Below are 14,118 nucleotides of genomic sequence, written 5' to 3' on the forward strand. Positions count from 1 at the left end.
ACATGTTTTTGTCTCACGGCGTGTTGAAGAGTGAGCAATGCGACCCATTACCGTGAGCAGGACTTGTGGTGCCCGGTCTACAGCAGGCTAGAATCTCGACGAGGGATATTAATGAGGATGATGCGGAGTTTCAAACAGCAGAATGTTTATCAACGCTTTGCAAGGTATATATATCAATCTGAGATACCGAATACGAAGATGTATTTCAGCTATTTCCAGCACGGCCGCATCACGCAACATGATTCAGAAAGGCCAGCACACGCGACCGAGACACTGTCATGGGTGTCTCATCGTCTCTCCCGATCCAAGACACGCATTGTTTTTTTTTTCAGTCTCGCAGTAGTTACTCGTAGACGGCAGGACTGGTATGTTACTGGTAATGAGCCCATTTTACAATCAGTCTGCAAAGAGTCGACTCTTGTAGATCACATAGCTAACCACCACATTTCGAGTGGCAAACTCTGATGAAGCAAAGAAGCAGGAACTTTGAGAAAATTCTTGAATATTGACTCCAGAATAAAAACCCCATTCTCGTGCGAAGCAGTTCTCAAGTCCATCTACAATTCATCTCCGAAACACAAAAGACGCAACTACCAACACTCTACATCTCTCCATGTCAATCACACACCATCCACGCAACGATGCAAGCGATACAAGGGCATAGAAGCTGGTCGCGAATCCGGACTTTCCAGTGATCCGGAAGAGGCAAGTAGCACGCGCACTGCCAACGGATGTTATGCATGTTTAAGTTACCAGCAGTGTCCAAGAGAGGCAACAAACTCACGCGCGTTGGGCCAACGGTGGTACATGGTACAACCAGAGAAAATTTCAAGAAAAAGGTCACGTCTTCCAAGTCTTATAATAAATGTTGTTTTAAGTCATAGTCCGGATATTTCGTGTCAATCTATTATGATGCCTTGAAGGTGACAAGATGACGTTACTAGCGCCTCCAGCAATCAGACGCACTACCGCCGGTTGGCTCATTTCATGCGGGCCCTAGAGGTGAATGTACTATATCAACGGTGTTGATGTTGTGGGCGAAGCTTTGGACAGTCTGAAAAAATACCCAAACACAGACTCCCGGGTAAAACCACGCCATGTCCGACAGCTTACAAGAGTATCATTAGGCTGAGGATTCCTTGCTCTTGGTAACTCTTCACAACATGCAAACGCGGTTGGTAGCTGTGCTTCTCACTAGATATGAAAAAAACGCCTTGAAAACGACATGTAAAATGGAGAATGAATGCGATTCAAATCGAGTCCCAGACTAAAATGGTGTATACGCCGGTAGCTATCAAAATGAGACCCCTCCGTTTGCCTTCCACGGCAGCGGGTTCGCTCCGCACAGCTTCAAACAGCCACCGCAATGGTGTAAGTAATATTCACAAAAATGCACAACAAACCCTGAAGAGCCTTTTCTCTTCCGCACATGTTTTCTACTTGAAAAGACAGCTCAGCAAGAGTTCGCGCCCACACCACAAAAACCACGAGCATCCAATCAAACGCCCCGCCAAAGCCAAATCTGGCCAAAACACGCCTCCTTTGATCTCTCCACGCACCACATCTCCAAACCTGGCCTCCCCGGCGGAACGGCCCCCAAAAGCTTTCGCCTGCTTGCAACACCAAACCAAAAGAAGGAAAAGAAAGGGACAGACGTTTCAACCATGGCGCTGAAGGACAGGAAAGGCGGCGCCATACCCAAGCAGGTAGCCAAGTCTTCCCATGCGGCAGCAGGCGGCGGCCCATCCACGACCATGGTGCAGGGCGCGTCCATCCTCATCATCCTGCAGCTCCTCTCGCGCCTCATCACCTTTGTCGCCAACCAGCTGCTGGTGCGGTACCTGACGGCGCCGCTGCTCGGGCTGTCGACGCAGCTCGAGGTGTACTACCTGTCGGTGCTCTTCTTTGCGCGCGAGAGCCTGCGCGTGGCCATCCAGCGGCAGGGCAGCATCAGCGACGGCGGTAGCGGCGTCAAGGCGCCGCCGCCGCCGCCAGAGGACGAAGCCGCGAGCAAGGAAACGGCAATGGAAAAAATCACCGCGAAAAAGACGACGACGACGACGACGACGCCAATGGACCCCGTCGAGTGCCAGGCCCTCATCAACCTCGGCTACGTGTCCATCGCGCTCGGCACCGTCACCAGCCTCGCGCTCGGGTGCATGTACCTCGCGTACGCGAACCCGGCGACGCGCGCGACCCCGTACATGGCGCTGTCGCTGCAGGTCTACGGGCTCGCCGCCATGGTGGAGCTGCTGTCGGAGCCGTGCTTCGTGCTGCTGCAGTCGGCCATGCTGCTGCGCACCCGCGCCGCCGCCGAGTCTGTCGGCGCGTGCGCGCGCTGCCTCGTCGTCTTCGTGGTCGCCGCCCACGCCGCCCGCCGCGGCCGGGACGTCGGCGTCATGCCCTGGGCGCTCGGCCAGCTCGCCTACGGCGCCGCGCTCGTCGTCGTCTACGTCTCGTCCGGGTGGCGCATCGGCGCCCGCGTCGGCTACTCGCTGCTGCCGCGCCGCATCCAACAACAACACACCGACACCTCCTCCTCCTCCTCCTTCTTCCTCGCCCGCTTCTACCAGCCCACCATTCGCCTCGCCGGCAGCATGATGGCGCAGAGCCTCGTCAAGCACCTCCTGACCCAGGGCGACACGTTTCTCATCTCCCTGCTCGCCTCGCCCGCCGTTCAGGGCTCGTACGCGCTCGCCAACAACTACGGCGGGCTGCTCGCGCGCCTCCTGTTTCAGCCGCTTGAGGAGTCGACGCGCACGTACTTTTCCAAGCTGCTCGTCAAGCCGGAAAAGACGCCGTCGGCGGTCCGCGAGGCCAACAAGAGCCTTCACACGCTCCTGCGACTGTATTTGCTCTTGTCTGGCTTCGTCGTCAGCATTGGGCCTTTTGCTGCGCCACCGGTACTGCGCTTCATTGTTGGAAGGCGCTGGGATGGCTCCGGTGCGGGCGACGTGCTCGCAATGTACTGCCTCTATGTGCCCTTCTTGGCCGTCAATGGCCTGACGGAGGCTTTTGTTGCCAGTGTTGCCACCGAGGCCGAGGTCCACCGGCAGTCAGTCTGGATGGGCTTCTTCTCTGCCATGTTTGCGGGCTCGGCGTATCTATTCATGGGCGTCCTGGGGCTTGGAGCTCAGGGCCTCGTCTATGCCAACATTGTGAATATGTTTTGCCGCATCCTCTGGAGCCTCCTTTTCATCAAACGATATTTTACGCGCTACAACGATAACTTTTCTGTGCGCAAAATTATCCCCGACGAGACCATTGCCGTCTCCGTCTCTACATTCGCCGGCCTATATCAAACCGGCATAGTCAAGGACATCGACAAGACACCCATTACCGCCATCATCATGATCGGTAGCTCCGGAGTGGTTTTACTCCTGTTGATGTAAGTGTTTCTATTGCCCCTATATAATTCCGAACCCAAACTTTTCATATGCTGCAGATGAAATTGACACAAATATTAATAGATTGTTCATGGAAAAGGACTTTCTCCTCCAATGCGTCGACTCTCTCGGCGAACCTCCTAAAGAAGGAGATAAGGAGGGCTCCAAAGAAGTTTCCAAGGAAATCTCCGAGGATAGCTCCAAGGATGGTGCTAAGGACTCTAACAAGAGCTCTAAGAAATAATGTAAAAAAATGAACACAGGAACCCAATAACTCCACATAAATAAAACAAAGATAGCATCAACAACAGTTGACAGATTTTCCCTAGTCAAAAGTGATCTTGGTCGACTTTTGGTTCATGTCGACATCCTTGAAAAAGGATCCGTACATGTCGTGCGTCTTCTTCTTGACGGTCGTGCCAAACTTGAGCAGTTCGTCCGGCACCGGCTGGTTGGCACCCTTGAGGATGTTGACGAGCCTATAAGTATTAGCATTTGCCATTTGCAGTGAAGAAACTGTAAACTCACGAGCCAGAGTGGGCCTTGTCCTGCGCCGTGAAGAATGTAATGGCATTACCAGTCTTGCCAGCGCGACCGGTACGCCCGATTCTGTGGACGTAATCCTCAATCGTCAGAGGGAACTATACAGTTAGCAAGACATACGAGTTTATTGCCATCGAGCGTGCACGTACAGTAACGTTAATAACGAGCTTCACCTCGGGAATATCCAAACCACGGGCGGCAACATCAGTGGCGACCAGAACAGGAGTGACACCCTGCTTGAACGCCTCGAGCGACTTTGTACGCTGCTCCTGGCGCAAATCGCCATGGATGCCACCGACATTGATTCCCTTGCGGCTGAGAAACTGTTCTATGCGCGTGGCCTCCTTCTTGTACAGGCAAAACACCAAGATGCGGTCATTCTTCTTGCTGCCCTGATGATGCTGCTTCACCAGCTGCAGCAGGCGGAACTCCTTGTCATGGCCCTCCATGACCTCGACGCTCTGCGTGATGCGCGTGTTGGCCTGCAGCTCGACGGAGCCATTCTCCGTCTCCTTGCCGCCGGAGCCAATGGTGATCTTGACGGGCTCGACCATGAAGGTGTTGGCGAGCGACTGCACCGAAAACGGCCAGGTGGCGGTGAACATGAGCGTCTGGCGCTTCTCGCGCGGCGGGCAGCTGCCGAGGATCTGCTTGATGTCCTCCTCGAAGCCCTTGTCGAGCATGCGGTCGGCCTCGTCGAGCACGACAAAGGCGGAGCCGCTCAGGTCGACCGTGTCATCCGACATGAAGTCCCGGAGACGGCCGGGCGTGGCGACAATGATGTCGGCGCCGCGGCTCAGGAGCGCGCGCTGGTCGTCCTTGGAGGCGCCGCCGTAGAGGCACACGCAGTGGAGGCCCGCGAGGGCCGCGAGGGCGCCGAGCTGCTCGTGCGTCTGCATGGCGAGCTCGCGCGTCGGCGACACCACGACTGCCTTGGTGCCACGCTTGCCGAGGGCGGCAACGGCCTGCACGCACGGCAGCGCAAATGCCATGGTCTTGCCGGAGCCCGTCTCGGCCACACCGACCACGTCGCGGCCGGAGAGGGTAAAGGGCCAAGAGGCGGCCTGGATCGGCGTGGGGATTTTGTAGTTGGCCAAGGGCGAACCCTTCTTGGTCAAGAGATCGGTCGGCGGGAGGAAGGCGAATTCAATAATCGGTCGCAGCGTGGGTTCAATCGTCCTGGGATCGGTCACTAGAATCTGGTTCGTCTTGAGGAAAGCGTCAATGTCGGCCTGTGCCACACCGCTGAGGCCAGCGGTCTGTTGGTAGGCACTAGATGAGGTCGCGGCGGTCACGGCGGCGGCGACCTTGTTCTTCTTTTCTTTCTTCTCTTTCTTCTCCTTCTTTTCTTTCTTGGGCTTAGGCGCTTCCTCCTCCTCCTCCTCTTTCTCTTCAACCACAGGCTCGGATTCCTCCTCGGCCTGTTGCTTGGCCTTCTTGGCCTCCTTGAGCTTCTTCCTCTCTTCCTTGCGGGCCTTCTTCTGAGCCTTGGCCTCCGCCTCGTCTTGGTCCTCCATGACCTCGTCAGAGTCGGCAGAGGCGACTTCAACCTCTTCGGTCTTGGGCTTCTTTTCCTTCTTTTCCTTCTTATCCTCCTTCTCTTCCTTCTTTTCCTTCTTTTCCTTCTTTTCTTTCTTCTCCTTCTTCTCCTTCTTCTCCTTCTTTACGTGCGCCTTCTCGGAGAGTTCTGCATTGTCGACGGTCTTGGACTTTTTGATAGGACGGGTGGTCTCCTCGCTGTCAGCGATGGAGTGCTTAGAGGCGGCCATGTTCGTGAATTGCGCAATAAAATGCGCGATTGAAACTGGAATTTATGAGGGAACAATGCCTGAGACAAGAAAGGCTGCCTTGCTCAATGTCGCCTGATACTCTTCCAAGCCTACTTTTTTTCTGCCAGGAAAAAATCTGGCGGTCGGCAACGGCGTTCCAATGGAATGGTTGTCCAGAACGGGAAAAGTTATCTTATCGATAGTAGAGGGGCATTGTTGAGCCACAGGTACAGCCACATCTGGCGCTACTCCAACAGTGCTACTACCCCAGAGGTTGTTGGAGGCGACTAAATAGCGGTCGAAGGTTCTTTGTTCTGTCTATAATTATATAGTCAACGTCATCAGACGAGCCGCAAGGGAATTTTCTGCTGTCGAGTGTGTTTTATTTATTGCAGAGTAAAGTTGCATGTACTGACCAAGCAGTGCCGTTTCCCCCAGCTGTTGAACCCCGCTAGACATCCACCTAAGCTACCTATCTGAACTACCGCCGGTTGAAAGTCAACACCATCCCGCTCATTGCCCACCACGACATTTCGCAGACCACCGGATAACAGCTACTTGCGCCCGAACCCCCTCCCAGTGATATCAAGGTTTCGAGTACTGTTCGTTTGCACAAAGCAATCGACTATCCGACATCATGCCGCCCGAGAAACCAACCAACGAGAAGGACAAGAGCAAGGTGCACAAGCTGTCGCTCAAGGGCAGCTCCAGGCTCGTCGCCGAATTTGTGAGCATTGCGTTGCGCCGCCTGCCCTTCATCACTGAAGCTAACCGTGCAACCAGTTCCAATATTCTATCCATACGATTCTGTACGAGCGAACCAAGCACGCAAAGTGCGACAAAGGCTGATAGAAGCAATAGATTCCAGCGAGGCGTATATCCAGCAGAAGACTTTACTGCGTAAGACAGAATGTGGCCGAAGCAGCAACGAACAGTTCAGCTAAACTCTGGCATAGCGTCAAGAAATATGGCCTGAATATGTTAGGTGCGCCTGCCTAATCGAACTCGATTTCACTCGCCCAGCTAACGAAGTTCCAGTCTCGTCGGACGACCAAGTAAAAGCATACATCAAGAAGATCATGTCCCAGCTCGACAAGTGGATGGTGGGCGGCAAGATTTCGCGCCTCGTCATCGTCATCACCGACAAGGACACCGGCGAACACGTCGAGCGCTGGCAGTTCAACGTGGACATCACCACCCCGCCCAAGCGATCCAAGTCTGCTGCTGCTGCGGCCACCGCCGGCGCGAATCAAGAGAATACCGCGGGCGGTGCTGCCGCCGCGCCCGCGCCGGAAAAGACGGAGCCGGAGATCCAGGCCGAGATTGCGGCCATTTTCCGCCAAATCACCGCGTCCGTCACCTTTTTGCCGCAGCTGAGCGGCGACTGCACCTTTAACGTGCTCGTCTACGCCGACGCCGACAGCGATGTCCCCGTCGAGTGGGGGGACTCGGACGCCAAGGAGATTGAGAATGGCGAGCGCGTGCAGCTGCGCGGATTCAGCACGGCCAATCATCGTGTTGACACGCTCGTTAGCTATCGATTGGGTGACTAGGATGGCGGGCCTCCCTGCACGTTTCATGAGGAAGCATTCTAGTGACATGGTTCGGCGTTGGGTCTTTGCAATATTGCAGTAATCAAGTTCAATGAATGACCAGTAAAGGAAGAAGGTGCATTGTACTTCAACAGTCTACCTCCGTCTAATCCGGACCGCCAGCTCAAACGCGCCTCGTAATGCAACATGCCATCTCGTAGCAACTCCCGCCAATATGCTCCTTTTTTCTTTAACATCCCTTCTTAAACATGTAAACAACCGTCTAGCACCTCGAAAAAAAGTATACGTAGGCAAACTTGCGCATTTCCTCCACCTCGTAGGCCTCAACTACCTTTTCGTCGTTGAAGAGGACCCATGTAGATTTGGTGGTATCCTCAGGGTTGGGCTTGCGGAGAAATGCGACGTAATGACTAGAAAGAATCAGCAACACGTCGCAGGTTTTCACGTAAAGTGGGAATAGACTTACCCGGCATGAATGCTGGTTCCCTTGTGACAGACAATGGACTGGAGCTGGAAGCGTGCGGGCAACGTCGCTGTCCCAGGAGATTCCTGGGGAGCAGTAGATACTGCGCTTGTGCCCTCCTCATCATATTCACCTTGGTCATCGGGATGGCTAAATAACCACTCGACAGCCCGTTCCATATCTCCTCCCGTCTCCCTGAGAGCTTTCTTGGCTTGAGGGGCAGCGAAACCCATGGCGCCCAACATCTCAATCTTCTCAGGGTCGGCTGTGGACGCGCCGTCACCAGACTGCTGCTCGGTAACAAGCGGTGCATCAATATCGTGATCTTCCATGTGACCAAATAGCCATTCCATGGCAGCATTCGCGTCAGAGTTACCTGTGGCGTGAAGTGCCTTTTCGCAGCGGTTGCGAGGGAAACCCATAGCTTCAAGCTGCGAGAGGGCGGCCTCATCGGGAACAAACGATGGCGCTTGTGTCTTGGGTTCGTCTGGTAACAGTTCCTCGCCTGGCTGTTGTCCCTTTGCCAAGTAGCTATCAAGAAGGAAGGACTCGTCTGGTACAATGACAGGAACGTCGACTTTGACCGGAACCCAGTTAACGACCGCCATCTTTCTTGCATTGACTACCAGTGTTTCAGGAAGCGTCTTGAAAAGGGACTGCTTAGTGAATCCATCTTTGCTTCCGCACGCTGCGCAAGTCAATTCGACCTTTTCAGCACCTGTGAAATTGTCCAGACATTCCTTCAAGGTTACAGGTTTGTACGCGTCAGGTTGAGCATCCTCTCCCTCGACGGCTGGAAGCTTCTCGAGAGGGACGTCAATGAAGATGCCATCTTGCTCATTGGTGCTGTACTTGACCTTGTTGCAAGACAAACACTGCAGTCTTTGTTCCAAGACAAATCGAAATGCTCTTGTGGGATCCACAAGCGCATCGTGATGCTTGGATCTCGTGACAATCTTGAAAATATGCTGAAGAAATTCGAATGCATCCTGTTGACGCATAGTCGAAAATTCAGCGTGCCCTCGTCCAATCAAATGTTTAAGCATGGCGGGAGCGAGGCCCTTTTGGTGTGCTATGCCGTTCTCATTCACCAGTGCAGGATCTGGCTTTGAGTAGCGACCCGACCAGAGACCGTCGGCTACCTTTCGCAGCTGTGTTTCAAGATCACTGGCTGGATCATCGACAATGGGAAGATCGTCGTCAGGGCGGTAGTAGCGATCGCGGAAGGCGGGCATGTCCATTAGGCATTGCATAATGCTCGCCATATAGCAGCTATTCCCCAGATTCTTTAGACCAGTGAGACCAGGCCCAAAAAGCGGCTTGAGTTCCTTGCCGTCTTCAGTGGTCATGCTAAAGTCCCAGCGCAGATTTTGTTCTATCTGCATTTCGGTCAAGCTCTTTTCGGTCTTTTCTCTGTCGGCAAGGATGATGCCCCAGTGTGCAAGGTGCGGGCCTAGATTTTCATCGACGCGCTCGTCATCACATCTGTAACAATATATATCCGCAGTACCCTCAGGGGTAATAGAGCCCAACTTGACGGCGACGCCGTGCGATGACTCGTTGGAATGCGCCAGCGCGTGAGAGTTGCCATCGACACCACCCATCTGCTTCCTGCCGCAGCCGAGATTGCCACACTCCAAGCAGAGCCAGAGGTTTTCTGTCAAGTCACAAGCATAGCAGTGGCCAAGGGCTCCTTGCTCAATCTTTCGAGGTTCGGACTGCTGCATCAGAAGAATGTGCTCGCAGCTAGTAAGCTCCTGTTCCCAAGCCTTGACTTCCTCGCTGCGAGAGAACGTGTTTGCCTTCACCACACCTGAGATGACAGGAGCTAATTTAGGATTCGCGACGTCGAGGTCAAGATTGCACTCGAGGCACCGCGCTTTGAGAGCTGTATCGTATCGGTCTTCGTCCGTCTCGGCGGCGATAGCCAATTTCGACATTTTCGCGGGTGGCTCATCGCGAACGACTGTCTTTCGGGTTCGGCGAATGTTTAGAGTAAGAGGATGCGATCGGAGCACGCTGTGGAGGCGGTGGTGCGCACGATCGCCAGCGCAGCCGCCGTTGAAGCACTGAAGGCAAACATCGAGACCATCGGCGTCGTCCTATCACGGTTAGCTGTGCCTCAAGGTGAAGAAACAGACGTAGCTTACAATAGAGTCAAAACATTGTGTGCAATCTTCCCGGTATACAGACTGGGACGGGTTCGGAGGGCTAATACCTGTATGCCAAGTTAGCAACGAGCTCAGCTCATCAGAAGCGTGACACGGCTTACGGGCTGCCTCCAAATGAGGGCAAGCCATCTTGTTGTGAAGGAGGTGGCCGGAGCTTTAGATTTGGATGTCAACCCCAAGACTCGCGTATCGGAAGCAGAAGACTCTAGAAAGGTGATGGTATTATTTCGCGGTCAAGCTGTGATGCAGTTTCTCAATTTGCTACCCGCCTCTAGCTGTCAACACCAGCACGGGGAAGGCCCGCTATGACGGAGGCGGGGCGCTCGGCCTGGTGCCTGGAGGGGCGACTCTGGCTGCCTGGCACAGTAATAGTGTATGTACCTACATAGCACCAGGGGGACAAAATAACCCGCGGTTAGGAACATTAACCTCTTCCTTGTTCTTACTATTCTCTTACTACTCATTAACTTCTTTCTCTTTCTAATTTTCCTTATTTTTACTATCCCTCTTGTTTTACTTCCCTTACTTATCTATTAAAAAGGCGACCTGTCTAGTACCCCGTTAAAAAACAGGCCTTACTCGCGTACCTTGTACCTACAAACCCACGTCGAGCACTGTACCTCGGCACTGTAAAAGGACTGTTGGACCACTGTAAAAGAGGAAGAGACCACTGTAAAATATCTCTGTTTGAACCATTTGGAACCTGCAAGCCACGGCGACGGCGACCATACAGTAACTTCCCACTGCCATCCTTTCGCAAGATTCAAGGCCTTGCATGTATGCATATCAATGAACTTGGCGTTACAACTCAAGATTGACACTACTCAAGATTGACACTACTCAAAAGTCTCCTGCGCGAGACGGTCATACACAGCGGTAGTCGAAGCCTCTCATCCCACGATGCCTCATATTGCGATCAGCCTCCATGGCTCCCATCTAGGATAATCCAATGTATCATTGTCCGCGCATCGATGTCTTGTGAACGACTTACAAGGCCTTTGTTCACGTCTGCGATCTGACACTGATATTGCTTTCCTGAAAGACAGCGATCACAAACAAATCAGAGCGCATGGAAATACCCCAGTGGAGGTCAAAAGAAACGAGTTCCCATCGCACGGGCACTTCTCTTCCGAGAATCAATCACCGTATTTGATGTCTAGTGGCCTCGATCCGATGACGCGGGACACTGTACTGACACGCGTCTTTGACCCAAAGGGACTTGTGCGGGAGCGTGTCGTGATAGTATTACCCTCCTAGCTACCCACACCACCACGAACAGACTGGAGGTGGCCGACAATATTGCAGCCTTAGACGCCGAGGGCTATTATCGGACAAGGTCCCCCAGAGGCAGTTGATCAAGGATCCACGGCCTATACACGCAACGATACTGCGAACATTGCGAGTGCGGTGCCCCAAAGGTAGTTTTAAATGGATCGATCGGGAGACGTCTCTGGGAGCCTTTTCTCGAATCAAGAGCTTTCCAGCGTTTCCCGCTATGAGGCTTGGTAGTCACACATAAACACTCGTCGAGAAGACGAGCCTGAGGGTTGAGTTGACGCGGAGTGGCTCCATTATGGGGTAGTTTTATCTCAAAACTGGACGACTGGTTGCACATAGTGAGCCGGCATCAATATTGTGACATATAACAAAAGCTGACGATTGTAGTACCACCGTGCTGCACGGACTTACTGTGGACATACTGCCAGGCCTAAAAGTTGGGTTGCGTGGTTGAACTGGGAGGCATGAATACTGAGCAAGATTGATATGATTGCTGACGTTAATTCTGGTCGGAACCGCGGGCCTTATCGTGGTTGATGGAGTGGACCTATCTGTAGTTCCTGGTGAAACAGTGCGCAAGGCTGTTAGAAGCGTAACATAGAATCTGTTTCTTTTTGATAGTTCTGTGCGCGAGAACTTCGACCTTGTAGAGAAAAAGACGGAAGCTAAGATTGAGACGGCGCTGCGTTGGTCTCTGGCTAGTAGTGATAAGGGCCACGTAGAATAGTAGGCAGCTAGAAATCAAGTTCTGGATTTGACAAGGTGAAGATTTGTGCTTGTCCCATGAATAGTCACAGCTGTTTGCCTGGCCTGGGCGATGCTATAAGACAGTCGGCTAGTGCGCGTGGAATAACCAACCAGCTGGTACGCAAACGCGTACAAATGGATAAGGATCTCCAATTAACACATCACAGCATGACTTTGCTATAGACTTTGCTACATATCAGTAGATTCAGGACATTGCCGATGGAGAGTTCAAGCAGTCCACCGTGGTCATGGGGACACACCGGCTATCAGGCATCCAGAGTTTTGACCGTGTAGCTCTAGTACTAAGCGTGGGCGAATTGGTAGAGTATGGACAACCGGATGAGCGGTTGGGGAACTCAGGGACTTGATGGGCGGCTCTAGTGGGGAGGCGCGCGATTGTACAAACTTGACAATGTTTTTTGCGGGTTGCAGGTGGTGCAGTGTATGCAGGATGGGGATAAGATAGAGTAATATTCCAGGTAATATAAAATGACCACAGAGAGTATGCAATTGGATCATCATGGTGGGCCAAACGCGGGTTTCCGGTACGTGGTTCAGGGCTTGACCTCGGAGAAAGCAGCGTTTCCCGAACGCGTCGGCACGTGATCGGAGAATGGTCCCCGCTTAAAATCTTATCAGATTGATTCTGTTTGGCTGGGGAAGAGGAGAAGGTGTGTGGCGCCCCGAGAAGCCGGAGGTATCGAAGTGGTACATCCGGGCCAAGGTATTTCAAATCAAAGAGCGGGCAGCGAATTTGGGGGACCAAGCTTGCGAGTCAAAACGAGAGAGAAGACTCGCAAACAGTGGGAACACGCAAGGTTCAAGCAAGAAAATGCGGTCCGCATTGGCACCTCGGAGCCGTCCCTGCCAATTCTTCGTAGCTCCGCAAGTACCCAGAGGTCTCTTAAGAGGACGGCACGTATGGCTGACGACATAGCCGGTGTTTAGTGGGCAGCGAGCCGGGTGACTAAGCCCCTCGACCCAATCAGCTCCGAAAACCCGAGGTCCACCATAGCGTAATGGCCGAGAACAAGAGGGCGCTGATTGGTTGGATAGGGCCCAGAAGCACTGTGTGTGTGGGAAATTTTTGGCTTTTTCCTGCGCCGGCGCTGCTGGCCGCGGAGCGAGGCGACAAGAGGCACATTATTACTTACCTAGTTTAGTCCGCCACCAAGCCTAAGATACCTCATTCTTCCTCTAATCACCATCTCATCCATTACCGTTGACTTTTATAGTGTCCGGTTTATCGACGAAATTGCAACTTTTTACAAGCGGCGCATCTTCTAACCGACCTGCGCTAATTTGTCCAACCCCTTGAGCTGCGCAAACAGCTGAAACCACGACCGGCATATTCTGGTCGTCTTTCGCTCATCGCCGCCTTCCAGCCCGTTTGTCGCTAGTAGAGAGACGTTCTCATCTCTCTCAACGACCTCGACTTTCACCGACCCCTCCCTCACATCCTCACAACACACATCCCGCCAGCATGCTGTCCAGGACTGCCCGGTTCGCCTCAGGGCGCGCCCTCGCCGCCATCGGCTCCTCTGCTGCCCGAAGCACCATGTCGAGCGCCCTCGTCCGCCCTACCGTCGCGGCGGCGCCCATGGCCGTGTCCGTCTCGGCCCGGCGCTCCTACCACGAAAAAGTGCTCGACCACTACTCGCGCCCGCGCAATGTCGGCTCTATGGACAAGAAGGACCTCGACGTCGGCACCGGCCTGGTCGGCGCCCCGGCGTGCGGCGACGTGATGAAGCTGCAGATTCGCGTGGACCCCGAGACCAATACCATCTCGGACGTCAAGTTCAAGACGTTTGGATGCGGCTCTGCCATTGCCTCGAGCAGCTATCTCACGGAGCTGGTGCGTGGCATGAGCCTCGACGACGCCGGCAAGGTCAAGAACACGGAGATTGCCAAGGAGCTGTGCCTGCCTCCTGTCAAGCGTATGTATCACTGTCAAACATGCAATATCGATAACTAAGTGAAACTAACTGGTAATACAGTCCACTGCTCCATGCTTGCCGAGGATGCCATCAAGTCGGCCATCTCCGATTACTATAGCAAGAACCCCAAGGTTCAGACCACCAACCTGGGTGGTACTGGGCTGAAGATGCCGATGGGCGCCACTGCGGAGGCCACTCCCGCATAAACAACCTTTCGCCCTCCTGACTACATTCTCGAAAGGATTCCAACAAAATCAAAAAAAAAAAAACA

The 14,118-nt window shown here is 53.5% G+C and overlaps 6 protein-coding genes across 6 annotated transcripts; 3 read left to right on the top strand and 3 right to left on the bottom strand.

The window, feature by feature from the left end:
- Positions 1–1,299: 1,299 nt before the first annotated feature.
- On the top strand, positions 1,300–3,630 carry CCM_05714 (oligosaccharide translocation protein RFT1; the record flags this gene model as incomplete). The annotated part of the gene is made up of 3 exons (XM_006670858.1): positions 1,300–1,371; positions 1,449–3,357; positions 3,446–3,630. The coding sequence occupies 3 exons, from the start codon at positions 1,300–1,302 to the stop codon at positions 3,628–3,630; spliced, it is 2,166 nt and encodes a 721-aa protein (XP_006670921.1).
- Positions 3,631–3,711: 81 nt separating this feature from the next.
- On the bottom strand, positions 3,712–5,698 carry CCM_05715 (ATP-dependent RNA helicase DBP3; the record flags this gene model as incomplete). Its single annotated transcript, XM_006670859.1, has 3 exons — positions 3,712–3,865; positions 3,915–4,027; positions 4,079–5,698. The coding sequence occupies 3 exons, from the start codon at positions 5,696–5,698 to the stop codon at positions 3,712–3,714; spliced, it is 1,887 nt and encodes a 628-aa protein (XP_006670922.1).
- Positions 5,699–5,740: 42 nt separating this feature from the next.
- On the bottom strand, positions 5,741–6,230 carry CCM_05716 (uncharacterized protein; the record flags this gene model as incomplete). Its single annotated transcript, XM_006670860.1, has 2 exons — positions 5,741–6,016; positions 6,204–6,230. The coding sequence occupies 2 exons, from the start codon at positions 6,228–6,230 to the stop codon at positions 5,741–5,743; spliced, it is 303 nt and encodes a 100-aa protein (XP_006670923.1).
- Positions 6,231–6,335: 105 nt separating this feature from the next.
- Positions 6,336–7,251, top strand: CCM_05717 (HORMA domain-containing protein; the record flags this gene model as incomplete). The annotated part of the gene is made up of 3 exons (XM_006670861.1): positions 6,336–6,598; positions 6,655–6,683; positions 6,737–7,251. The coding sequence occupies 3 exons, from the start codon at positions 6,336–6,338 to the stop codon at positions 7,249–7,251; spliced, it is 807 nt and encodes a 268-aa protein (XP_006670924.1).
- Positions 7,252–7,513: 262 nt separating this feature from the next.
- CCM_05718 (ubiquitin carboxyl-terminal hydrolase 14) lies at positions 7,514–10,014 on the bottom strand (the record flags this gene model as incomplete). Its single annotated transcript, XM_006670862.1, has 4 exons — positions 7,514–7,661; positions 7,718–9,783; positions 9,865–9,932; positions 9,987–10,014. 4 exons carry the CDS (start codon positions 10,012–10,014, stop codon positions 7,514–7,516), a joined length of 2,310 nt encoding a protein of 769 aa, XP_006670925.1.
- A 3,379-nt stretch (positions 10,015–13,393) lies between these two features.
- Positions 13,394–14,053, top strand: CCM_05719 (iron sulfur cluster assembly protein 1; the record flags this gene model as incomplete). The annotated part of the gene is made up of 2 exons (XM_006670863.1): positions 13,394–13,847; positions 13,908–14,053. 2 exons carry the CDS (start codon positions 13,394–13,396, stop codon positions 14,051–14,053), a joined length of 600 nt encoding a protein of 199 aa, XP_006670926.1.
- Positions 14,054–14,118: the final 65 nt, after the last annotated feature.

The sequence above is a fragment of the Cordyceps militaris genome (genome assembly GCF_000225605.1).
Source record: "Cordyceps militaris CM01 unplaced genomic scaffold CCM_S00004, whole genome shotgun sequence".
In the NCBI taxonomy this organism is placed as follows: Eukaryota; Fungi; Ascomycota; class Sordariomycetes; order Hypocreales; family Cordycipitaceae; genus Cordyceps; species Cordyceps militaris.